The 20,348-nt window shown below is 38.4% G+C and overlaps 1 protein-coding gene across 3 annotated transcripts in view; it reads right to left on the reverse strand.

Annotated features, from left to right (window-relative positions):
- Positions 1–20,348, reverse strand: part of gabbr1b (gamma-aminobutyric acid (GABA) B receptor, 1b) — a 105,189-nt gene that overhangs the window by 48,979 nt on the left and 35,862 nt on the right. For all 3 annotated transcript variants that reach the window (XM_043217550.1, XM_043217549.1, XM_043217551.1), the window contains exons 3-6: positions 18,476–18,540; positions 17,366–17,504; positions 14,540–14,725; positions 14,414–14,431 (exon numbers count right to left, since the gene is read on the reverse strand). In XM_043217550.1, the coding sequence (XP_043073485.1) occupies positions 14,414–14,431; positions 14,540–14,725; positions 17,366–17,504; positions 18,476–18,540 (408 nt within the window). The remainder of the gene's footprint in view (positions 1–14,413; positions 14,432–14,539; positions 14,726–17,365; positions 17,505–18,475; positions 18,541–20,348) is intronic.

The following is a 20,348-nucleotide window of genomic DNA, read 5'->3' on the forward strand; positions in this document are numbered from 1 at the left end:
CGGAGTTCATTACAGACGAAATATAAATAATAAAAAAAAATTCAGATTTAGCGCCAGTAGTACAATATAACGTTTGATGTTTACCTAAGACTGCAGAGTGAATGAGTTAGTGATAGTCTGGGAACACAGTCCATAGGTTATTAACCTGCCTCTTTTTCAGCCAATGAACACTTCAATGATTCGTTTATTATTTATATTATTCACACTTGTTCTTATGAAAGGGATTCTGATCTAATTGGTATGCTAATATTGATGCTGCTGCCTCTGGCTGAGCTCCAGTTGCCAACCATCCAGGCGGGCCAGAGATATTATCTGGAAAAAAAAAATCTCTTAGCTAGAATAGCTACATACATAAATATGCCATGAACAATTTTGGACTATTTTCCATTGATTTCCTCTTTGATGTGTGTCAGGGGTGTCCAATATATCTGTAGGGCCACCTTCCCCTGGAGACCGTGGAAGTCTGTAGCAATCCTGAAGACCATGATAAGCTGATTGGGAAGGAGAAATTGGCATGCTCGTAAGCCAGGCTTTTCTTACTTGTATTAACACGTCGAAAAGCCTCTTTTGCTGCACCCTATTATTTCTAAAGTATATAGTATATATACTTATATAAAAACTCAAATGCATTGCAAAACTGAACCGGACAATGGTAAAATATTAATTATAGTACAACTGCTTGCAAAACTTTGTCATGACTTTAGATTACACAGATATTTTTGAATGTGCAGTGGTCCTTACTAACCAGAAAAACTGGACAGTTAATAAGCAAATAATATAATATAATACGATCAAATAAGTAGTAAAACATGGCCGTAACGTGGCATAACTCGTGCAATCTGTAACACAGCTCTAAGTGAATGAAAATCTGAAAGTGCCCTGTGTATAAAAGTCTCTCAAAAGAAAGAAAGAGTCAACTCTGAATCATTTAGACGGGTCATTTTTAAAACGAGTCCCAAGCCGTTTCGTGAAATCAAAATGAAACATTAGCATATTGCCCGCCCACTTATTGGTGTTCTGAATTAAAATGCATTCAGTCGACCAATCGCCGGAGGGGTTTAAAAAAAAAATAATTCGCTGAATGAATCGTTTGGAAGTTTTTAAACAAATAAGGTAAAAAATAAATGCATATTATAAGAAAATGAAAGTGTTTTTTGACCTTGCACGCATGTCATTTTTTTGTATGGGACTCCCAAAACCAAAATATTAACCTTTCGTAACCCATAACTGGGGCACATTAATCATAATGAGAATGTTTTCAAAAGCACAAAACACCTAGGCAGTCCAGACCAGTAATCAAAACAAATATATCAATGTTACAGAATTAAGAGAAATGACCACAACTGTGATTTTAGTCATAATCTTGCAGCTCTAGAGGTCAGTATGCAGTACTGTACTGTGCAGTACTGGTATTCCATCTCTGTCAAAATCCGGAAGCTAAATATTCCCCTTTACTGTCCTTCTATTGCTGTGACTGTCTGTGCATTTGCATTAAGAGGACTGAGTAGCATGTCCCGGGCTGCTCGGAGTAGGATCACGACACAGCAGACTGGATGTCACCAGAATTAGTATGGATATCCGCACATGCTTTTTGAGAAGAATGTCAAGGTTGAAGGCGACTGGGGGAATATGACGGCAAAACTGCCTCTCGAGAGAAATCTCGCCGCTGTCATGCACAGCCCCGCAAAGCTGTAGCACGTGGAGGTCAGCAGCTCTACCCCGCTCTCCCTCTGCATACACAAAGAGCTGGCAGCAGGCCCCACGTCCCTGTGGGCCACCTTTCACTGTGTCTGCCAGTAATTCAGACACCTGATGCACTCCATTGCTGCCTTAATGGGACCAATTAAATCACTCTCTTCAGATCTGAAGGCACGGATCATTTTAAGATACAGACACATCCACACTGTCTACTGGTTGGTGGGGAGTCAAATGGGATTGATGCTGAGATAACCGCGCAATTCGACATCTAATTCGAGTTTAAATGGACCTGCAGCTAGATCTCCCGTGTTTGATGGGCTCACACTCGCAGTTAGAGGAATCATCTAAATCTCCGTCATTGTGTTCCTGTTCTCTGAACCTGAAAACTGCAGATGGGAAACGTAATGAATGAATACTCCTCTGAATTTTAAATGCTTCCATTAATGATTCATTTAATACTAAACAGTTCTTGTGAAGGTTTTCAAATGCCTTTTTAAATGTCTTGTTAAAGACAAAGAATAAATGCAAATCAATAACTGGTTTGCTACATGTTTAACAACAATGTTAAGCAAAACATGTGGTAATATTTGTAAAACAGTACTGATACACTGCTTATGAGTATCCCATTGACTGCTAGTCAGTAGCTACACTGATTTAAGCCATAAGCTGTTTTTGAAATGAAGGTGTGTTCAGAACTAACTCATTAGAGTCATTTCAGGAAAGAAACAACACTGGTTGTGTTTTAGGTTTTAGATTTGCTGCAAAGAATCAGCTTATAACAGCCGATCAGTCTGGCAACACTCGTTGAGTATGTTTTAGATTCTCTAGATTCATTAGTTCGGAAGCCATTTGTTTGAGATTCTTTGTGTTGTATGGTTTTGATTCACCAAAGATAGGTAACTTTTTTCAGGAATACGACTATACTGATTGTGCTGCATGTATTTGATTAATAACTGGCTCATAAGAGTCATTTGTTCAAGGATTGGACTACACTTGTTTATGCTGTGCCTGCATGGTTTTTTTATTGACTTACAAGAATGAACTAAATAGAATTGTTTACGGGACAATTACACCACACCAGACTGGTCAATAAAAATTTTTTTCAGTATTTTGAGTATTTTGTTTGGTATAAATAGCTTATTGGAATCATTAATTCAGGAATTGGACTTAATTTACTAAAAAGAACCAACTCATAAACATCCATGACTGTGCTGGTTGTACTGTATGCCTTTGAATCAGAGAACAGAACCTGCTCAGTTGTTAATGAATCTGATTACACTGACTATGAGGCCACTCTTTTTAGTGAATCTAAAACCTAAAGCAAAACCAGTCATTCAAGAGTTGCGCAACACTGTTTTAGATTCATTATAACAAAAAAGAGCCATTTGTTTGGTAGTTGAATAACGCTAAATTTACTGTATGGTTTTGATTAAAAATAACTAGCTCACAAGTCATCCATTATGTAATGAGTCTACCCTAGTCAATTTATGTTTTTCAAAATGGAGTAAGAACCAGTTCTCTATAACTGTACCCAACTCTGCTTAAAATCCACGGATGCAGTAACATCCATTTGTGTTCATTGCAGGTGCTGCAGTGAATCTGGCTTCTCTTACTAGAGAAATCTGACACCATTCCTTAAACGAAGGGCAGCAGCTCCACAGCCATTTAACTCGCATTACTAATATGCCTGGGGCTTGGAATTACAACCTAGCCTTAATTACAGGATTGAGTTGCAGGGTCTTAATGGAAGAGCCTGGTTTGCATTTATGAGATATTTCCTACAAAGTTGGGGAATGTGCTCATTACGGCATACAGCTGACAAAACTACACAAATTATAGAATTCAACTGTACAAGAGTGTTTATTATTATCTTGTCCACAAAACACCACAAAATCAACTGTCAGGGTGTATTTGGCCATTAAAAATTGTGAAGAAATGTCAAAATGTGCCACAAGGTCTTGATTCAGAAGCAGATAAATGAGCCGTTCTGCAACCCACCATCAAGACACATCTTGTCGAAGAAAATGACACCCCATCGACATCATATGAGAGACTGTCATTTTACGAAGAAAGACATCCTCTGCAATTACAATCGATTCTTTGACCTCTGTAGACAAGTGGATATAAGCGAAGTGACAGGTGGTTCCTGGCTAATGATCATGGTTTGCGCAAGTCGTCCTGCCATGCCACTGTTGCAAGGTCACAGCGGGACATTGTGATTGGCTGTTCTGGTTGCCAGGTCACAGCTGGGCAGCTTGATTGGTTCTCGGGGTTGCCAGGTCACCAAAGACACGAAGGCAGGCAGGCAGTTGTAAGGCGCCCCTGATATGCATCACGTCCTCTGAAGTGCACAAAGGACAAACAAAGGTGTCTGCTGTTATTTTTCACAAGGCATAATCCAATAACGAAAGAGGTCGACTCAATATGCGGAGGAGAATCAAAACCAGACACGCAAATAACATATTACTTGGGGCAAATAAATACCCAACCCCCTACAGACGGTCTGGGGTGCGATCTCAGCATCCATCCCAAGACTTCCCTCTCATCACCCTGGTAATCCTTTTATTTGCCCGCCGTGGAGTGCGTTCTCCAAACAGATTTGTTAGATTTGACACCAAATTTAATTTACCGCTAAATGCCAGGGTTCAGAATTGCATCGCGGCCCGTTCCCCAGGCCTCACAGAAGTAAATGAATCGGAGAATATTAGGAGACAGATCACTCAGCCGTCAAGATGACTGAGGAGCCAAGGCACGATCAAACATAAGCGCCACGCTCTTCCACGACAGAGAAGTTTTAAACCATGTCTGTGCTGGTTGCTTTAATAACAAAGCAAAGGAAGAATCTATCCGTGCCGGGATTGCGGCACATTGAGCGAGCCGCATCCGCAGCTCCCGGCTGCTCTGCTGAATTGGAGTGTGAAATATGACCAGGCGCTGCTTAATAACACACCTGCTGTTTTGAACGTCTGTCCCTCTAAATCCTCCGCTAGCCCACTGATGGTTAACGCTCCTAGCTAAAAAGCGGCATGCTCTAAAGCGTGCGGTTCTTATAAATTACTGTTGAGCTCAGTCTGTTCGGTTCTTTCCAACGCATGCAGTCGCACTATCAGAGTGCAATTATGTAGCTCCATTATTTGCGTCGGGAACACGCTACATAGCGGACAGCAGGTAACGGCAATTTCCAACGACGTCTTTTAAGTCTTGCTGAGAAAATATTCCAGCGCTCCATTGCTGTCAGCTGTCATGGCCATTGCCTTTGTTGCGCTGAAAGCCATGGTTGCAGTGGAGCTATTTTGCCTTTTTCTGCACTCTCTTTGTAATGAGAGGAATGACAATAAAACTACTTGACGTGCATGCCTGCTAGATTAAACTTGGTTTCCGAAATTTGGTTGATCTCCAAACTGTCTCCAGTAACTGCCTACTCCATCTCCTCCTTCTTGTTTTGGATTTGGCTGTATTTACGTGGCAAGGCCTAATACGCAATGTCTGTTTACATTCACTTTGAACATTTTTCGACAAAAAAAAATGATAAAATGGACAAAACCCTACCAAACTGATCTATACCAGGCTATTAATTGAAATTGGTCTGCCCTGCGTGCTTCAATGCGGTCTTGTCTCCAATAAGAAGAGTCTGTCTACATATAAAGCTCATAACAAAATAAAACAAACCGGGAGAAAGATTAATAGGAAAATTATGCAATTCAGTTTTTCATATCAGTTTAACTCCTGTAAATTCAGTAACCTGAGTCTGTCGTTTAACAATAGCACTATTCAGATTATAGCTGTTTCTCAGGTTTATGCCTGTAATTTAATTTTTGATTAAACGTACAGCAATTTACCACATACCTGATGCTGACATTGCTTCAGTGTAAGAGCTCCCACTCTCATTACACATTACAGGACACTACAACTTGCCTTTTTATTTATTCCTGTGTTTAAACTCACAGATGTGTATTTGAAAGGGGATTAAGCTTCCACACATCCCTGTTTGTCAAAAAACAGTAAGCGATTTAAATTTTCTCGTGGGCAGCAACAGAAAAGCAGACATTTCCAATCTGACTAACTAATCCCTGTAAATGCAGAAATGACCCCAATGAATTGAGCTAAGAAACAACGAACTAAAAGAAGAAATCAAACACAGTTACATGTAGGTCAGTGTAACCAGATGTCTTGTTCTACATCCCTAATTATGCTAAATGCATAAACTTACCACATACCTTACTAACTATAAGCAGCAAATTCTGAATTTATTGAGGGAAAGGTCGGTAGTTAATAGTTAACAAGTGTTACCTATTCTATAGTGTTACCAAGAAGTGTTACCATAAGAATAAGGAATATATACAGTATATATATATTTTTAATTGAATTAAATGTGACCATTAAGACAATTATAATGTTACAAGGTTTTTATTTTAAATGCTTTTTTTTAAATCCCAATTTAGTAATCAAAGAATCCAATTTCTATAAAAATAATGTGTTTAACACTGATAGTAATAAGAAATGTTTCTTAAGCAGCAAATTAGCATATTATTATGATTTCAGAAGAATCGTGTGACAATGAAGACTTAAGTAATGATGCTGAAAATTCAGTTTTGCATCACAGGAAAAGCCTGCATTATATTTTAAAATATATTTAAATAAACAAACAGAGCCTTGGTGAGCATTAGAGACCTCTCCAAGATTATATATATAACCAACCAACCCCAAACGTTTAGTTAGAAAGTGAAGTGGCCCAAAAAGTGCTTTTGTCATTGCTGCCATCTCCAATCTCGCAAAAGTTTCACCATCATTTATGTCTACTTTGCTCCTTTATCTCCACCTCCCGCTTCTCACTTGGCCAGATGTATTCACTGTGATCCAGCACGCTTCAGTAAAACGCACCCTAATCTCCCTGGATCTATGGGTAGAGTTGGACCCTCTCTGCTATTCCTGGCTCCGCCATCCCTCATGTTTATGGTCCATCTCTTATGATGCACTTGTCATTGGAGCGATCGTTTCATTGTTCGAGAACCCTTGTGTTTTTGCACCTTCGATGAATAGGCAGAAAGGAAATAAGCGGGATTGATGCCGAGGTATTTTCAGTGGTCTCCAAAGGGAAAGTGAGAATCCGAGGGAGGGAAGACATTGATAAACCATGTAACAAGTTAGATGTGATTGCATCAGCATCTTCTCCTCACAAACGATTGCGGTGGATGCGTGAAGTGGCTTGTAACGAAAGTCCTCTCATTGGTTCTATTAGACACATGCGGCAGGGATAATTGGGAAAGGAAATGCACATAAATGACAATTCGTAAACCTGCTTACGCCACGTTTAATGCAATCTTTTCTCTTGCGGCCGCGCGAACGGCACGATGCAACTCATTATTTTCAAATAGCCTTCAGGGGCAGAGAATACTTGTATTCAAATCAATGGTCACATTATTAACCGTACACAAGAGCTTGACAGGGTAATAGAGGAAATGTGAGCGGGATACGTAGAGAAGGAAGGAGGAAGGAGGAAGGAGGGGGGGAGCCGGAGGCTGAGCTGGTCCGGAGGATTAGGATGCTACGTGGATCATTTCTCTCAAACGCTGTCCACAGGTGAGCCACTTAACCTAGGCGGTGCTGATGATCAGCTGGATGATCAGCGGAGAAATCACAGCTCACCGCTCCCAGGCCACTGCTGGCTTTCCAACACGCAATCCCGGATCATCACTGACCGACATGTGTAGGTGAGTGGATCTGATTTCACAATATACGAGCTACGCTTAACCCTGGGTATTTTTGGACCTAAGGTTAGGCCACTTTTAACCCTGGGTTAGCCAGCAATCGGGGCACATAATTGCTTTAATCCTAGTGTACAGCATTAAACGACACTGCTAGAATGTTACTGTAGGGTTGTTTAGTGACAGACCGTGGACTGTTTAGATTCGGCAATGAATAGGACTGAAAATGTTATCTAAGGATTTAACAGGGATTAAGACAGGGCTATTATATAAAGTGGGGACAAAATGCTTCTGCCTGTTTTAATTCTAAATTCAACTTGAGAGAAAAGTTATAATAAATATTTCATATATTTTATATATATATATATTGCAACTTCATTAACAATTTTTTTTCCAAGTTGTTATTAAATTATAATTTCTAGATTTTCAATGTTGACTTATGTGATATGATTTTTAAAAATGTTTTAATAGAGTATTTTTATGCTCAAAAACACTGCATTAATTTGTTTAGGCATACAGTACAACACCATATGGGTATGACACAGATATGATACGATACAGTATGTTGTCAAATATCATTACAATTTAAAAAAAAAATTATTTGCAATATATTTTAAAATGTAATTTATTCCTATGATGCAAATCTGAATTTACAGTCTTCAGTATCCTTGAGAAATCTTTCTAATATGCTGATTTTATGCTCTTTGTTTTATTTAGTTTTCTTGTTATCAATGAAGAAACAGTTGTGCTGCCTAGAATTTTTTTTTAGGTAACATTCTAAAATTATTTTAGAATATTTTGTAACATAATTTTTACTGTCGCTTTTTGTGCTTGTACGTCTGCGTGTGTTCAATATATCAACATATAGAATTATATGGTATATTATTAATATATTAAAACCAGTAGAGAGACGGAAGCATTTTAATATCCAGGAAAAAACCAGTTCAGCTTTAATTACTAACCCAAGGCTTGAACAGCGTGCAACATGGAACACGATAACCCAGGGTTAAAAATCCAATATGGTATATGAGATACTGAGTGTGCTGTCCTAGGGGAAGCAGCTGTGATGAGGGTTGCATGGTGTTAGACGTCACCCAGGAGGTGTCACAGATGTGTCATTTTTTGGAAGTCAACGTGGCAGGTGTCTTAACGTATGTGACAAGTCAGAAGCCGTGGTTGTGTTGTATTTTGGTGATGTGCGCGGTGGCAGGTGCAGGGACTGGGTAACATGAACAAGAAAATAGCAAACAGGAGGTTTTCTGACAACGCTGTGCTGTAGGTACGCGCCGCTTCTGCAATTCCAGGTTGTAACGTTCTGTGATTGCTCCTGAATAATTTATCGACACTTTTAAATAAAACGGGGTCCTGAAAATGAAGAGAGCTCGAGCTAACCCTTGTTTATTCTCTACGGTCTCATTCTCCCGCCCGACTGCACACGGATTTCATAGACTTCTTTTGAGAATGAGATTAGGTCCGTGGACGCAGATACCCCTTCCAGGTTTGAGTGGGCACTGCGAATGCCGTGTAAATGCCATTGGGGAAATCGATCCAAAGGGAGACCTTTTTCCTCGGCTGCCCGCGAAATTATCACACACAGAGAGAAGCGCAGCACAAAACAGACACCGAAAGGTGCGCGGAAGCACATGCACGGGATGAATTAAAACCTACTCTGACAAGCACGGTGCTTTCATTCACACGGACACTGAAACGCTTTCATGTGATGACCTTTTACGTGCTGTGAGCTCCATCGATAGGTGGAAAAAGAGAGAGAGAGAGAGAGAGAGCAAGACTGCACCGCCGCTGTGTGCATCCTCTCTTAATTAAAATCCTCTAATGCGGCATGCTGAACGTTGAGAGTGGACCAATCACAGAGCTTCATTCTCAACATCGATATTGAACGGCAGCTTCTCCTAAAGTCCTCTCTCTTGGGGGCAGCAGTGTGCTTGTCTAATGACTAAAAGCCATAACAAATACCAAGCCTTCATTACGCTCATTCTTAGCCACCTATTTCATCAATCAATAGGCTGCACCACATCATCCTGTCTATCCCACTAAAGCCTAATGATATACACAGACAGCGCCCGTTCCTTTTAAATGACCAGACAGTGCATTCAATCGCAGAACTTTCAATACTTCTCTAGTCTGATGCAGTACATTGTCATTGCTAGGTATGTAAGTGGCTTGTTATTCGTGCTTGTTAAGGCGAGCATCTCTGTAATTACTGCTCGTGCTTAGGGTTAGTGATTTGTACAAACACCTAACCTAAATATTAAGCTTCTGTGTTTAACCCGTCCCACTGCTAAATGATGCTAAATGAAACCTCAAATTAAGCAACTAGCTGGGGAGAGGCTATTACTTTTCTAAAGGAGAAGACTTCGATTTTTACTTTGTGGATGATGAAGATGGAAAAAGACTTGCACTGAAAAGGGGGCCGGAGGCTTAACTAGATACCTGAATATTATTGAGGAGATGGACTTGGGCTGGCAACCAATTAGCAACCACTCAGTTCACCCTAGCAACCACTGAGACACACCCTGGCAACCATACAGAATCCCTAGCAACCACATAGCATCTGCATTTATTTTTAAATTTGCATTTATATCTATGTGATATCAAAGTAAAAATGTATGGAGATTATATTTGCCTGACTGAACGCTAGGGCGTTGTGGATGGTTGCTAGGCATTTATTTTTATGTTGAGGTGTTGCTAGGGTGTTCTGGCTAGTTGCTAGTTTCAAAAGTAATATTTTGTTACTATACGTGCCATCGGTGTTGTGGTTGGTTGCTAGACGCATGTAGGCGATTGATTGTTGCTAAGTGTTACTAGGGTGCTCTAGCTGGTTACTAGGCATTTATTTATATATATTAAGATTATCAAATGGTGTTGTGACTGGTTGTTAGGAGTATCTAGGGTGATATATTGTTGCTATGAGTATATAAGGTGTCGTGGCTGGTTGCTAGACATTTCATTATGCATTAAGGTGTTGTAGTTAGTTGCTAGTGTATTATATGTATTTAGAGTTATATCTTACTTACTGTCTAAATGGTGTCAAAATTAACACATAAATTAATTTTAATGCATTTATGTTAATGCAATTAACACAGCGGCCCTTTTCTGTGAGACCCCTTTCCTAGCCAGCGTTTGGAGAAATGGATGGAGATACTAGAGAAGTGAGCTTTTTTTTATGTGTGTAATAGACAAGAACATGAACAAGTTCTTTGAAAAACATCTATGACCCTTGAAACATGTCCAGTCTTCATGCTCTATGGTTTCTATCCATTTACGTGTTGCTAAGATGTTCTAACTGGTTGCTATGGTCTTTTGACTGTTTTCTGTACAGATCTCAGGTAAAATGATTTTTGCTGGAAATGTCTAGAGTTCTTTTGGCTGGTTGCTAGGATGTTTTGGGATGCCAGTTACTATATATATATATATATATATATATATATATATATATATATATATATATATATATATATATATATAGACACAGTGTTTTGTCTTGTTGCTAACTGAGCAATTCCCATCAGCATCATTAGCAATTTGTGTCATGTGACTCATTGTTTGCAACCGAATGATTTCCATTCGTGGCCAAAGCAGTTTTAAGTATCGATACACATTATGGATTAGGCAGTTCTAGTGTGATCTGTAACACTTAAAGGCACATATAGATCAGTATAGCCTCCTCCGTGCAGGTTATCATGGCTGCTGGCAGAGGCAGGTGGCGGCAAAAAGCATGTGATAATCTGGGAGTGCGTTTCCAGCCAGGTAAAAACTGTGCGAAAACACCATTTACTAAGTAGATGTAGCGCATAAATCATCTACTCTTCCCATCCCTCCTCCTAAATTGCTTTTTCTCTACCATGCTATCTCTCTTTTCCCACAGCCCCCTACTTTTGTGCCCCCTCTTCCTTTCCCCTCCTCTCTCTCCATCTCATTTCCCCTCCTTCATTTTCATCCTCCTCTCCTCTCTCATTTCCTGCCGGCCGGCCCTCCATCACCCTCTTCCTCAGTGTGCAGACATCACTGCCATATTGGGACAGTGACACCTCCATTAATCAATTTAGCAAACACCACGGGCTGATCTGCACACAGCGTCACGCGCGCGCACACTTGCCAAAACATCCAGGACGGGTATCTACAATTCATTCACCTCAATCTGGCCCTGTGGAAGTCAAGGTCATGCATCCCTGCGGGGAATCCATACGTCATGTAATCTCAGGCAGTGACATGTTGGATTATGCATGTCTGTGTGATACAATCTCGCTTCCCTGTGGTGTTATTAAATTAATTTTTCATATTTATCTAATGCATATGCATAGCATACCGGGGCTCACATAGGCGAGGGCTGTTTGACAGACAGCCTCATTTACAGGATGTACAGCTCTCTGCGAGCTCAATACTGCCATCCTCTGATATTATTTTAATATCGCTTGACCGAGTTTAACTTGTCTAATGCTGCCCCCTGCAGGTTAGTAAAGGAACTTACTGACTCCTGAATGAAATGCTGCCCCCTTTTGACAGGAGAGTAGATTTTTTTATGTTACTCTGTCATTTTGGGAGCTTCACAGTACTTTACACTCAACAGTGCCACTGCCAGGTAGGGATGAACACTAAACATTGCTTGGAAAAATAAATGGTTTTTAAAAAAAACATTATGTTCGTTTAAGTTTCAGATCAGAGGAATTTACAGTCCAATTTTTGTAAATAATTAATATTATTAATTATGTTAATTTGCACAATGTAAATGTCATTTCATAAGTACATTTACTGTCTTTAAAATATGGTATCAGTGTACTGCAGAATGTACCGACAACCATTTGTGGTAGACTACAATGTGCATATAATTTAATATAAATTACACTGGAAATTGCATGTCGTGTGTTTTGAAATATTTGCAGTTAATGCACTGATGAGGTTGCAATTTAATATATAGTCACTTTAAATGCAGTGTTACATTGAATAATTCACTACATTATAATCAAATTATAATTGAAATTATAAGTATTTTGCATGTGCTTTAGTATGTCTGTCAGCACATCAAAAAAAGTGCATTTAAAGGGATGAACTGTCTTTTTTTCTCCTTTTCACTGAAGTCCACTTAATGCTATCAAGATTACATCAAAAAACTTATTTTACGAGTAATAGGTTTTTTTCTGTCTCTGTCTATAGTTTCAATTTTCCTAAAAAAAATCTAATTGCGCCTTGTTTGTTAACAAATCTGTGGTAAAAATGAAGTGCACAAATGACCAAATTCTTTATCGACGCAGTCTGACACTATTAAAAAATAAAGTGCATCACATAAAGTTTATCATTTGTTTTCACATAGACCAGCATTTGCAGCTCTTGTTGTTTACCCACTACGAGTGTGAATGGGTGGGCGGGGCTTAACAGGCAGTGATGTAGAGGCAGGCGTTGATCTTCTTCTGCAGAGGCAGGTCTTACTACTACATTATATAATCTGTCGCTCAATATGTGCTGTTTTTAGACTAACAAGAAAGATTTTAGCTCTGATAGTTCGGAAAAGATATTTCTATAATACAATGACCTCCTATATGGGAAATATTCCTCAGTTCACAACCCCTTTAAAGCACAGTGAAAAAAATCACAATGTAATCATGATCATAAAAATAACGTACTTTACATGATAATAATAATCAACATGATAATGCTCTTTAAGTGGCCTTGTAAAGTATTTCATTAATATTGTTTATTGTTACCTGCAAGTAAAGGATCAAAGTACACTCAGTACAGAGTCAGTATTAAGTGCACTTTATTATAAAGGTTCTCAGTTGCCAAAAAGCATTAGCATATCTGTCTTAAAAATTGGAGGGGAATAGTCTGTGGGGGGATGGGTGCGTAAAGTTGTCACGGCAACCATATATATTAGGCACTGATTCCCTTTATTGGATGCTTTGAACGGGTTGCTAGAAGCAGGAAATATGTACATATAAATGAAATTATACGGCATGTCAGGCTTCAGTGTCAGTGCCAATTTTCTGTAGGCATTTTATGCTTGTTGTTCATGAATGAATGCGTGATGTACAGTAGCTGCACAAGCAGCTGTGGAATCTGTCCGGAAGTGTATGCATCTTCTGAATCAATGATCATTATTTAGATACAGATACTTTCTCTGCACTCAGACTCTGATTTCTGCAATGAAACACAACCGCCGTCATTAACATTTACAGTATGTCCACCCGTAAAGCTGCGCATCCATATTTATGCTTTGAATTTATAGAACTGTTCACTTTTGGATATTAATTTAGTAAAGAACCCCTATTTTTGAAAACGACCCTTCATGCAATGTGCATCACAGCTCTAAGTGAATGAGAACATTCGGCAAAGTTTTTAATCGAAAAGTGCACCGTCTCAAAAAGAATCGAGTTATCTTTGAAACGAAACCCAAGCCGTTTCATGTTGACGTCAACAAGAAACCTTAGCATATTGCCTGCCCGCTTGTCGGTATTTTTTCGATAGTCTGAATGAAAATGCTCATTTAAAAGCTAAAAGATCACAAACACTGCGAAACGAAATAGACTAATCATCATTAAATAAATAGTATATTATAAGAAAATGAGCTTGACCTTGCAGGCATGCCAATCTGTTATTTGGGACTCCCAAAATATGAATCCCATAATAGGGGCACTTTAATGTAATTTGTGTGCCTAATTCAATCATTCATTCATTCATTAGAGTAGTATATTATTCTAAATGTGCAATTACAAAGCATTCTGGTTATTTCATCTGAGTGCATATGGCCCATCACTGACTGTCACAAATGTATTTTGTTACATCAATTCATTAAATTATGACAAATGAGGTTTTGCTTTATAAGGCTTCTGCAGCAAAACTGAAATATTTGGCGTAACAGGGAAATAGCAGCTGTAGCCTGGGAGCTTTCTGTTTGGAAAGTTTTAGAAAGTTTGAGTTTATTGCCAAGTAGTGATCTCTCCTCAGTAGTTACAACACTGGTCTTATCATGCATAAGAATACAAACACATTCTTACCTGTGTAATGTCTGTCATCTACATCAGAAGCAGAACACGGGAGAAGGAGAATAGCAGCATTATTAGGGATGAATGAAATATGAGTTTGGCCTAGGTTTGACAGTACATGAATACACTAGCACTCACAGTGGCAGACAGGTTTGGGTGAGTCCCACTTGCCCAGTTTAGTGCACTGAGTGCTGTTTCTTCCCACCAGGATGAACCCCTCCAGACAGCTGTAGTGCAGTATGGTGCCCTCCACCGCAGGGCCTGGAGGGTGAACCGTCACACGGCCGTTCTCCAGAGACGTCCAGACCCGCGCGCACGGCAGCACTGACCAAAACACACCACAGAAGAGTGTCAGTTATCAAAAGCTCAATACTGTTGTGCTGCCTTGATGCTGAAAGGTGGTTTATATATATATATATTTTTAGGATCTATGTTTCACGTGACAGTCTGGAACAGAAGTGTCCCTTAGAGGATTAATTAATATGTACCTTATATTACCTTACTTTACCTTTATAAAGCAAGCAGTGTTACCACGTGTTTGTTATTTATTTTGTCAGCAGTGAAAGGATGGCAAGCACAAAATGCATCACCCTGAGAGACCAATTATGTAATGCACAATATGCTCATCGGCTATCTGTAGGACTTCATATTCATGTCAAACGCACCAAAAGCACAAGGCAGTCTAAAGGTCTGAACTGATGCCTGTTTTGGTATTGATTTGTGTGTGTGTGTGTGTGTGTGTGTGTGTGTGTGTGTGTGTGTGTGTGTGATGATGTTTACTCGACCTAGCTTACTTTTGGGAACAAAATCGTTATAAAACATTTATCCAGATGCTAGCTAAATCTGATAAAACCTCCATTTTGGGGATGTCCTCAAAAGAATAAAATGGTTCAGCTCTATTCCGAATAGCTTACTACCCTTGCTTGTTCTTCTGTATTATCAATATACTGTAATAATGTTCAAAAGTTTAGCATGACTGATATCTTCAGCTAGGATGCATCAAATCAATAGCCAGTTATAACTACAAAACATTTTCATTAAATGCTGTTTTTTAAACAATGACTCAGGACCAAAATGTAGGACAATTTTCAATAAAAATGTAAAAGCAGCAGAACATTTTTCAACATTAACAAGAACGTATTTTTCTTGAGCAGCACATCTTAATGATTCTGGGACTATGTGACAATGAAGACTCAGCTTTGTCTCACAGGAATAAATTATACTTCAAAATATATTAATGGGATACAATTTCCCACAATGCAATGCTGCTTAACTTTCCTAGTGTGATATATTATTATTACGTAACAGCAGGAGTTGTGCATACCACCTTCTCGACAGATTTAATGTGATTACTTTTGAAAAAATCTGAAATAGATGCTGATTTAATGAGGTCATGTGACAGCAGTGTAGCATATGAAATGCTTATCACTGTATTCTGCACACTGTTGCAGTTATTGCCTCACAATAGCAGACACTCAACAGTGTTTACTGCACACTATGCACTAACCCAGGGGTTCTCAATCTCTTATATGCCACGGAGACTCAATTACGATCATTCTAATATCAGAGACTCCCATCCTAAAGTCGGGAAAAGCCAGCTATATATGAATAGGGGAAGATATATTTTCCATTAACTATAGTGTTTTATTTTTAGACGCATTGTGTACTTATTTATTTGATTATTACCTATTTATTAGAATTTGTATCATTTATCTAGTTATTTATTTTCTGATGATTTACCTTATATGTGTTTCTCTTATTGCGGACCCCTGGAGTTAGTTTGAAAATAGCTACACTAAGCATTCTGCTGATATTCCATTCTATTCCATTCCATTCCATTCCATCGTCATAATCAATAATCACTTCATTCTGAGATGTTAGCGTAATGTAATTTAAATCAACAGATGTCAAAGACGAGTTATGATTTATATGGTAGGTAAACATACACTGTGTGACTTACTACGGAAAAATCGACATATTTGTTGACATTTTAAAATATGACTGCGTATCTATCTGGATCCGTGATAAACAGTTTTCCTACTGTTCGCACCAAAACGTTGACAAAACACCTCCATCACTTATGCATTTTTCACTCAGCATGAGAAGACTCTAGGCTTTGGTGACATATTTGTGTGATCTATTGCACATGTCCTCCAGTAGAAATGCACAGACGTATTGCCAATCTTAACGAGATACATTGCACTTAATTCTTACTTGATGAGCCGTATTAGTATTAAAAGCTGTCGTACAATTGCCAGAGATGCGGCAGTAGCTAACTAAATGAAGTAAATACTGTTAATATTATTAAACTAGAAACTATGCCGTGTGCTCAGCTCAGGTGATGCAGAATAACTCGTAATCACCGTCTTGTCTATTGAATGTCCATTAAGCATGGTCAGCATATAAACAATGAATTTTTAGCCTTTTGTGAATTAACGTTAAATATAAAGGCTGAGATAAAGTTAAATATAAATATTAAATGAAAACTTTAACTTAAAAACAAAAAGCTAACATAAGTTTAAGTTAAAATACTAAAATTACATAAAGCAGAAATTAAAATGAAAGCTAAAAGTGAATAAAAATGTGACAAAAATATTAAAAACAATAAAAAAGGACAAAGCAAACACACCAAAAATACTAAAACGTAAGCTAAATTAAAATTAAAATGAACAATAAAAATATAAAAATCCCTAAAAATTAAAAAATGATACTTCATACTGTAGGTCTTACAAGTTCATTTAGACCTCATTCGATACATTTGCAGGTCATCATGATATTTCCTCTTTCTTTTGTGCGATTGGAAAATATGATGCTCCCAGCTGAATGTTTATGGCATCACATCACTGACCTAAACCTATGATTTATTTTCAGCTGTGAAGTTGCCTTGATTGAACAGGCTGTCATGTAAAGTTAATGCACAAAAAACCCAAACATGTTTTAAACACATTTGCAGGCAGAACATACAGCATTTGCTGCGCTGGTTCAGATCGGTCCATGTGCCGTCAGGGAGACACTTCCTGACCTTCGGTCCCACGATCACTCGGTTTCCTCTGCAGATATACTCGATTTCATAATCCACCGGCAACACCTGAACGCTGCGGATCTGCATTCAGACACGGAGAACACAAATACAACCAACTTGAACTAGCGCATACTCTGCCATCTAAAAAGATAGGTACGATTATTTCTTTATTAATACTATAAATTGAACACTAATTTCAGTATCAAACTGATCAAAAATGACAAAGACATTTATAATTGTATAGAAATATTACAAAATCCTGAATACATCTAACAGTGTCCATTAAAATCTGTGTTGTTATAATCGCAATTGTTTATTTTATTATTAGACTGATTTCTTTAGGATCATGTGACACTGAAGACATGAGTAACGATGCTAGATATTCAGCTTCGATCACATCACATTTGAAAATATTTTCAAAAAGAAAACCACTTTATTTTACAGTATGTGCACTAATATGTACTAATATGTACTTACAGTGTGCCTGCTTACAAAAGGTACCGGTAATACCCGTTAACTACTGTACATGGAGAAGAGTTAGTAGCAAGTTATTACTTAGTTACAGAGGTTATTACTTATGAGTTACCGGACTAAAATAAGGTGCTGCAAAATTATTATAATATTTCACAATATTACTATTTTTACAAAATTTCAATTCAAATAAATGCACCCTGCTGAAAAAACAACAGAGCCATGCCCAAAACACAATTAAAAAAATTATGGATTTAACATTTATAATTTGAATTGTATTGGTTTTAATAACAACTATAATGGTGTTTACTGGTATGAGATGGATTCTATTGGTGGGACTTTAAATCCTACTGGAAAAAATGCCCAAAACACTCTACAAAAAGTTTTTGTAGAGTTTTACTGGAAAAAGCTAATGGTCTATAATGGTATTTTAATGGAAGGACAGCCTTGGTGAGCTTCAGAAACTTATTTTATAAACATTAAAAAATATATTTTTTCAAAAGCAGTGCAGTTCATCTAAACCCAGACAGATATACAGTACATGTTTAATACAAGTTGCAAAAAAAATGTAATCTTCACACCTGTTCCTGTGTCAGACCCCTGTATCTGATTCCTCCATCTCTCGGTGGGCGAATGATTGCACAACCTGAAAAAAAAAAAAAAAAAAAAAAAAAGATATGAAGAAAATCAATTTGTATCACGTTATGCTATTACGTGCATGAAACGCTGCCATTTATGACAAGCTGCAGCACTCATTCTGTCCGTTAGATGGCGCACCGTCCTTTCTCAGCGACGACGACAGCCATGATGCAAGCTCTTGTGGTTTGAGTCTTTTAATCATATCTACAACTCGCCATTCCTGCTAGTATAGTGAAACTGGGTGGCTTTATATATAATATCCTCCATTTCACAACACACACACAAAAAAAATCATGCACACTGGCTTCACTAACAAAGCACATTGTAATCACAAGCTACAAATGCGGCCCTATATTGTACTAGCAAACTGAAGGAGAGCTAATTTTCCGTTATATTTGAGTCATTCATGCCTCTAATCTGTGTAAATGTCTGAGTGTCCCCTGGGCGCACGGCTCTGCCGGGGATTTGCTGTCAGAATGAAAGAGCGGTGTAGCTGTAGCCTGTCATTACAGCCCGGTTCACCTTCGGTGTCAGCAGCTAATTACAGTCATCGCCAAACCCAGGGCCCAGGGGCACAGCAGACCAGCACGATCACATGCTCACGCGTGCGTGTGTGTGTGTTACAGTCATTTTGTGCGTGAGGGTATTTTTAGGGACAAAAACACGAGCGGCATTGCCGCCATTGGCTCGCTGTTTGCAGACCGGAGAGCCGTTTGAAATGCCAAGCCTACACTGCATGCATTCTGGCATTTTGTGTGACTGCACACTGTATTCAAGAAGACCGCGTACACATCGGTGCTAAATATGGCTGTCACTCCTCGAGCGAACGCTTCATCCACTTCTGTATGCGGAACAGGTCAGGGTGGTCAACTACCTATAACAACTGCCGTTTTCAGGATTGGGTTTTTGTAGATGTATGAATTAAAGGGGATTAATTGTCAGGTGTAACTTCTCTTAGAGCAAGGTTATTATTCTTAAAGGAATAGCACCCAAAAGTGAAAATTACCCCATAATGTACTGACCCCCAAGCCATCCTAGGTGTGTATGACTTTCATCTTTCAGACGAACCCAGTTGGAGTTTCTTTATAAATGTATCCTGGCTCTTCCAAGCTTGGTAATGCTGGTGGATAGTGGCCATAAATTGGATATTTCCGCAAGTACTGCAACGCAAAACTAACCTAAAATCCTCTGGGGGGGTTAACACATGTCCTCTGAAGCAGATCGAAGGGTTTTTGTACCAAATTACTTGATTTTTTTTTTTTTCTTGACACAAGAAATGCGAAAAGCTGAAACCCAAGTCTTGCATGCATGCATGCCGTGAAATATATGTCTGTGTGTAATGAGTGAATATAATACACAAGTTTCATTTTTTAATGGAACTAGTGAAATAAATCCACTTTTTGATGGTATTCTAATTATATGACCAGCACCCGTGTATGTATGTATATATATATATATATATATATATATATATATATATATATATATATATATATATATATATATATATATATTGAATCCTTATCGATATCGTGCTTAGTGTGAATGGGTCTTAACACTACATAAGCAATTCTAAAAATAAGCAATTCTAGATGCTTTCCTGTAACCCAAATAGTAGAGCATGACGCTAACAACACCATGATGATGAAAAGCAAGAGCTGATAAAACTGTAACTTGAATGCAGTGTAAGTCACTTTGGATAACAGAGTCTGCTAAATGCATAGATGTAAACAAGTACTTACTATATGTAGTAAAGTCATGAAATTATGCACAATTCAAAGCAACTAACCCTGAACCTATAGGAGGTCCATGTAA

The sequence above is a fragment of the Puntigrus tetrazona genome, chromosome 19 (genome assembly GCF_018831695.1).
Source record: "Puntigrus tetrazona isolate hp1 chromosome 19, ASM1883169v1, whole genome shotgun sequence".
Classification (NCBI taxonomy): domain Eukaryota; kingdom Metazoa; phylum Chordata; class Actinopteri; order Cypriniformes; family Cyprinidae; genus Puntigrus; species Puntigrus tetrazona.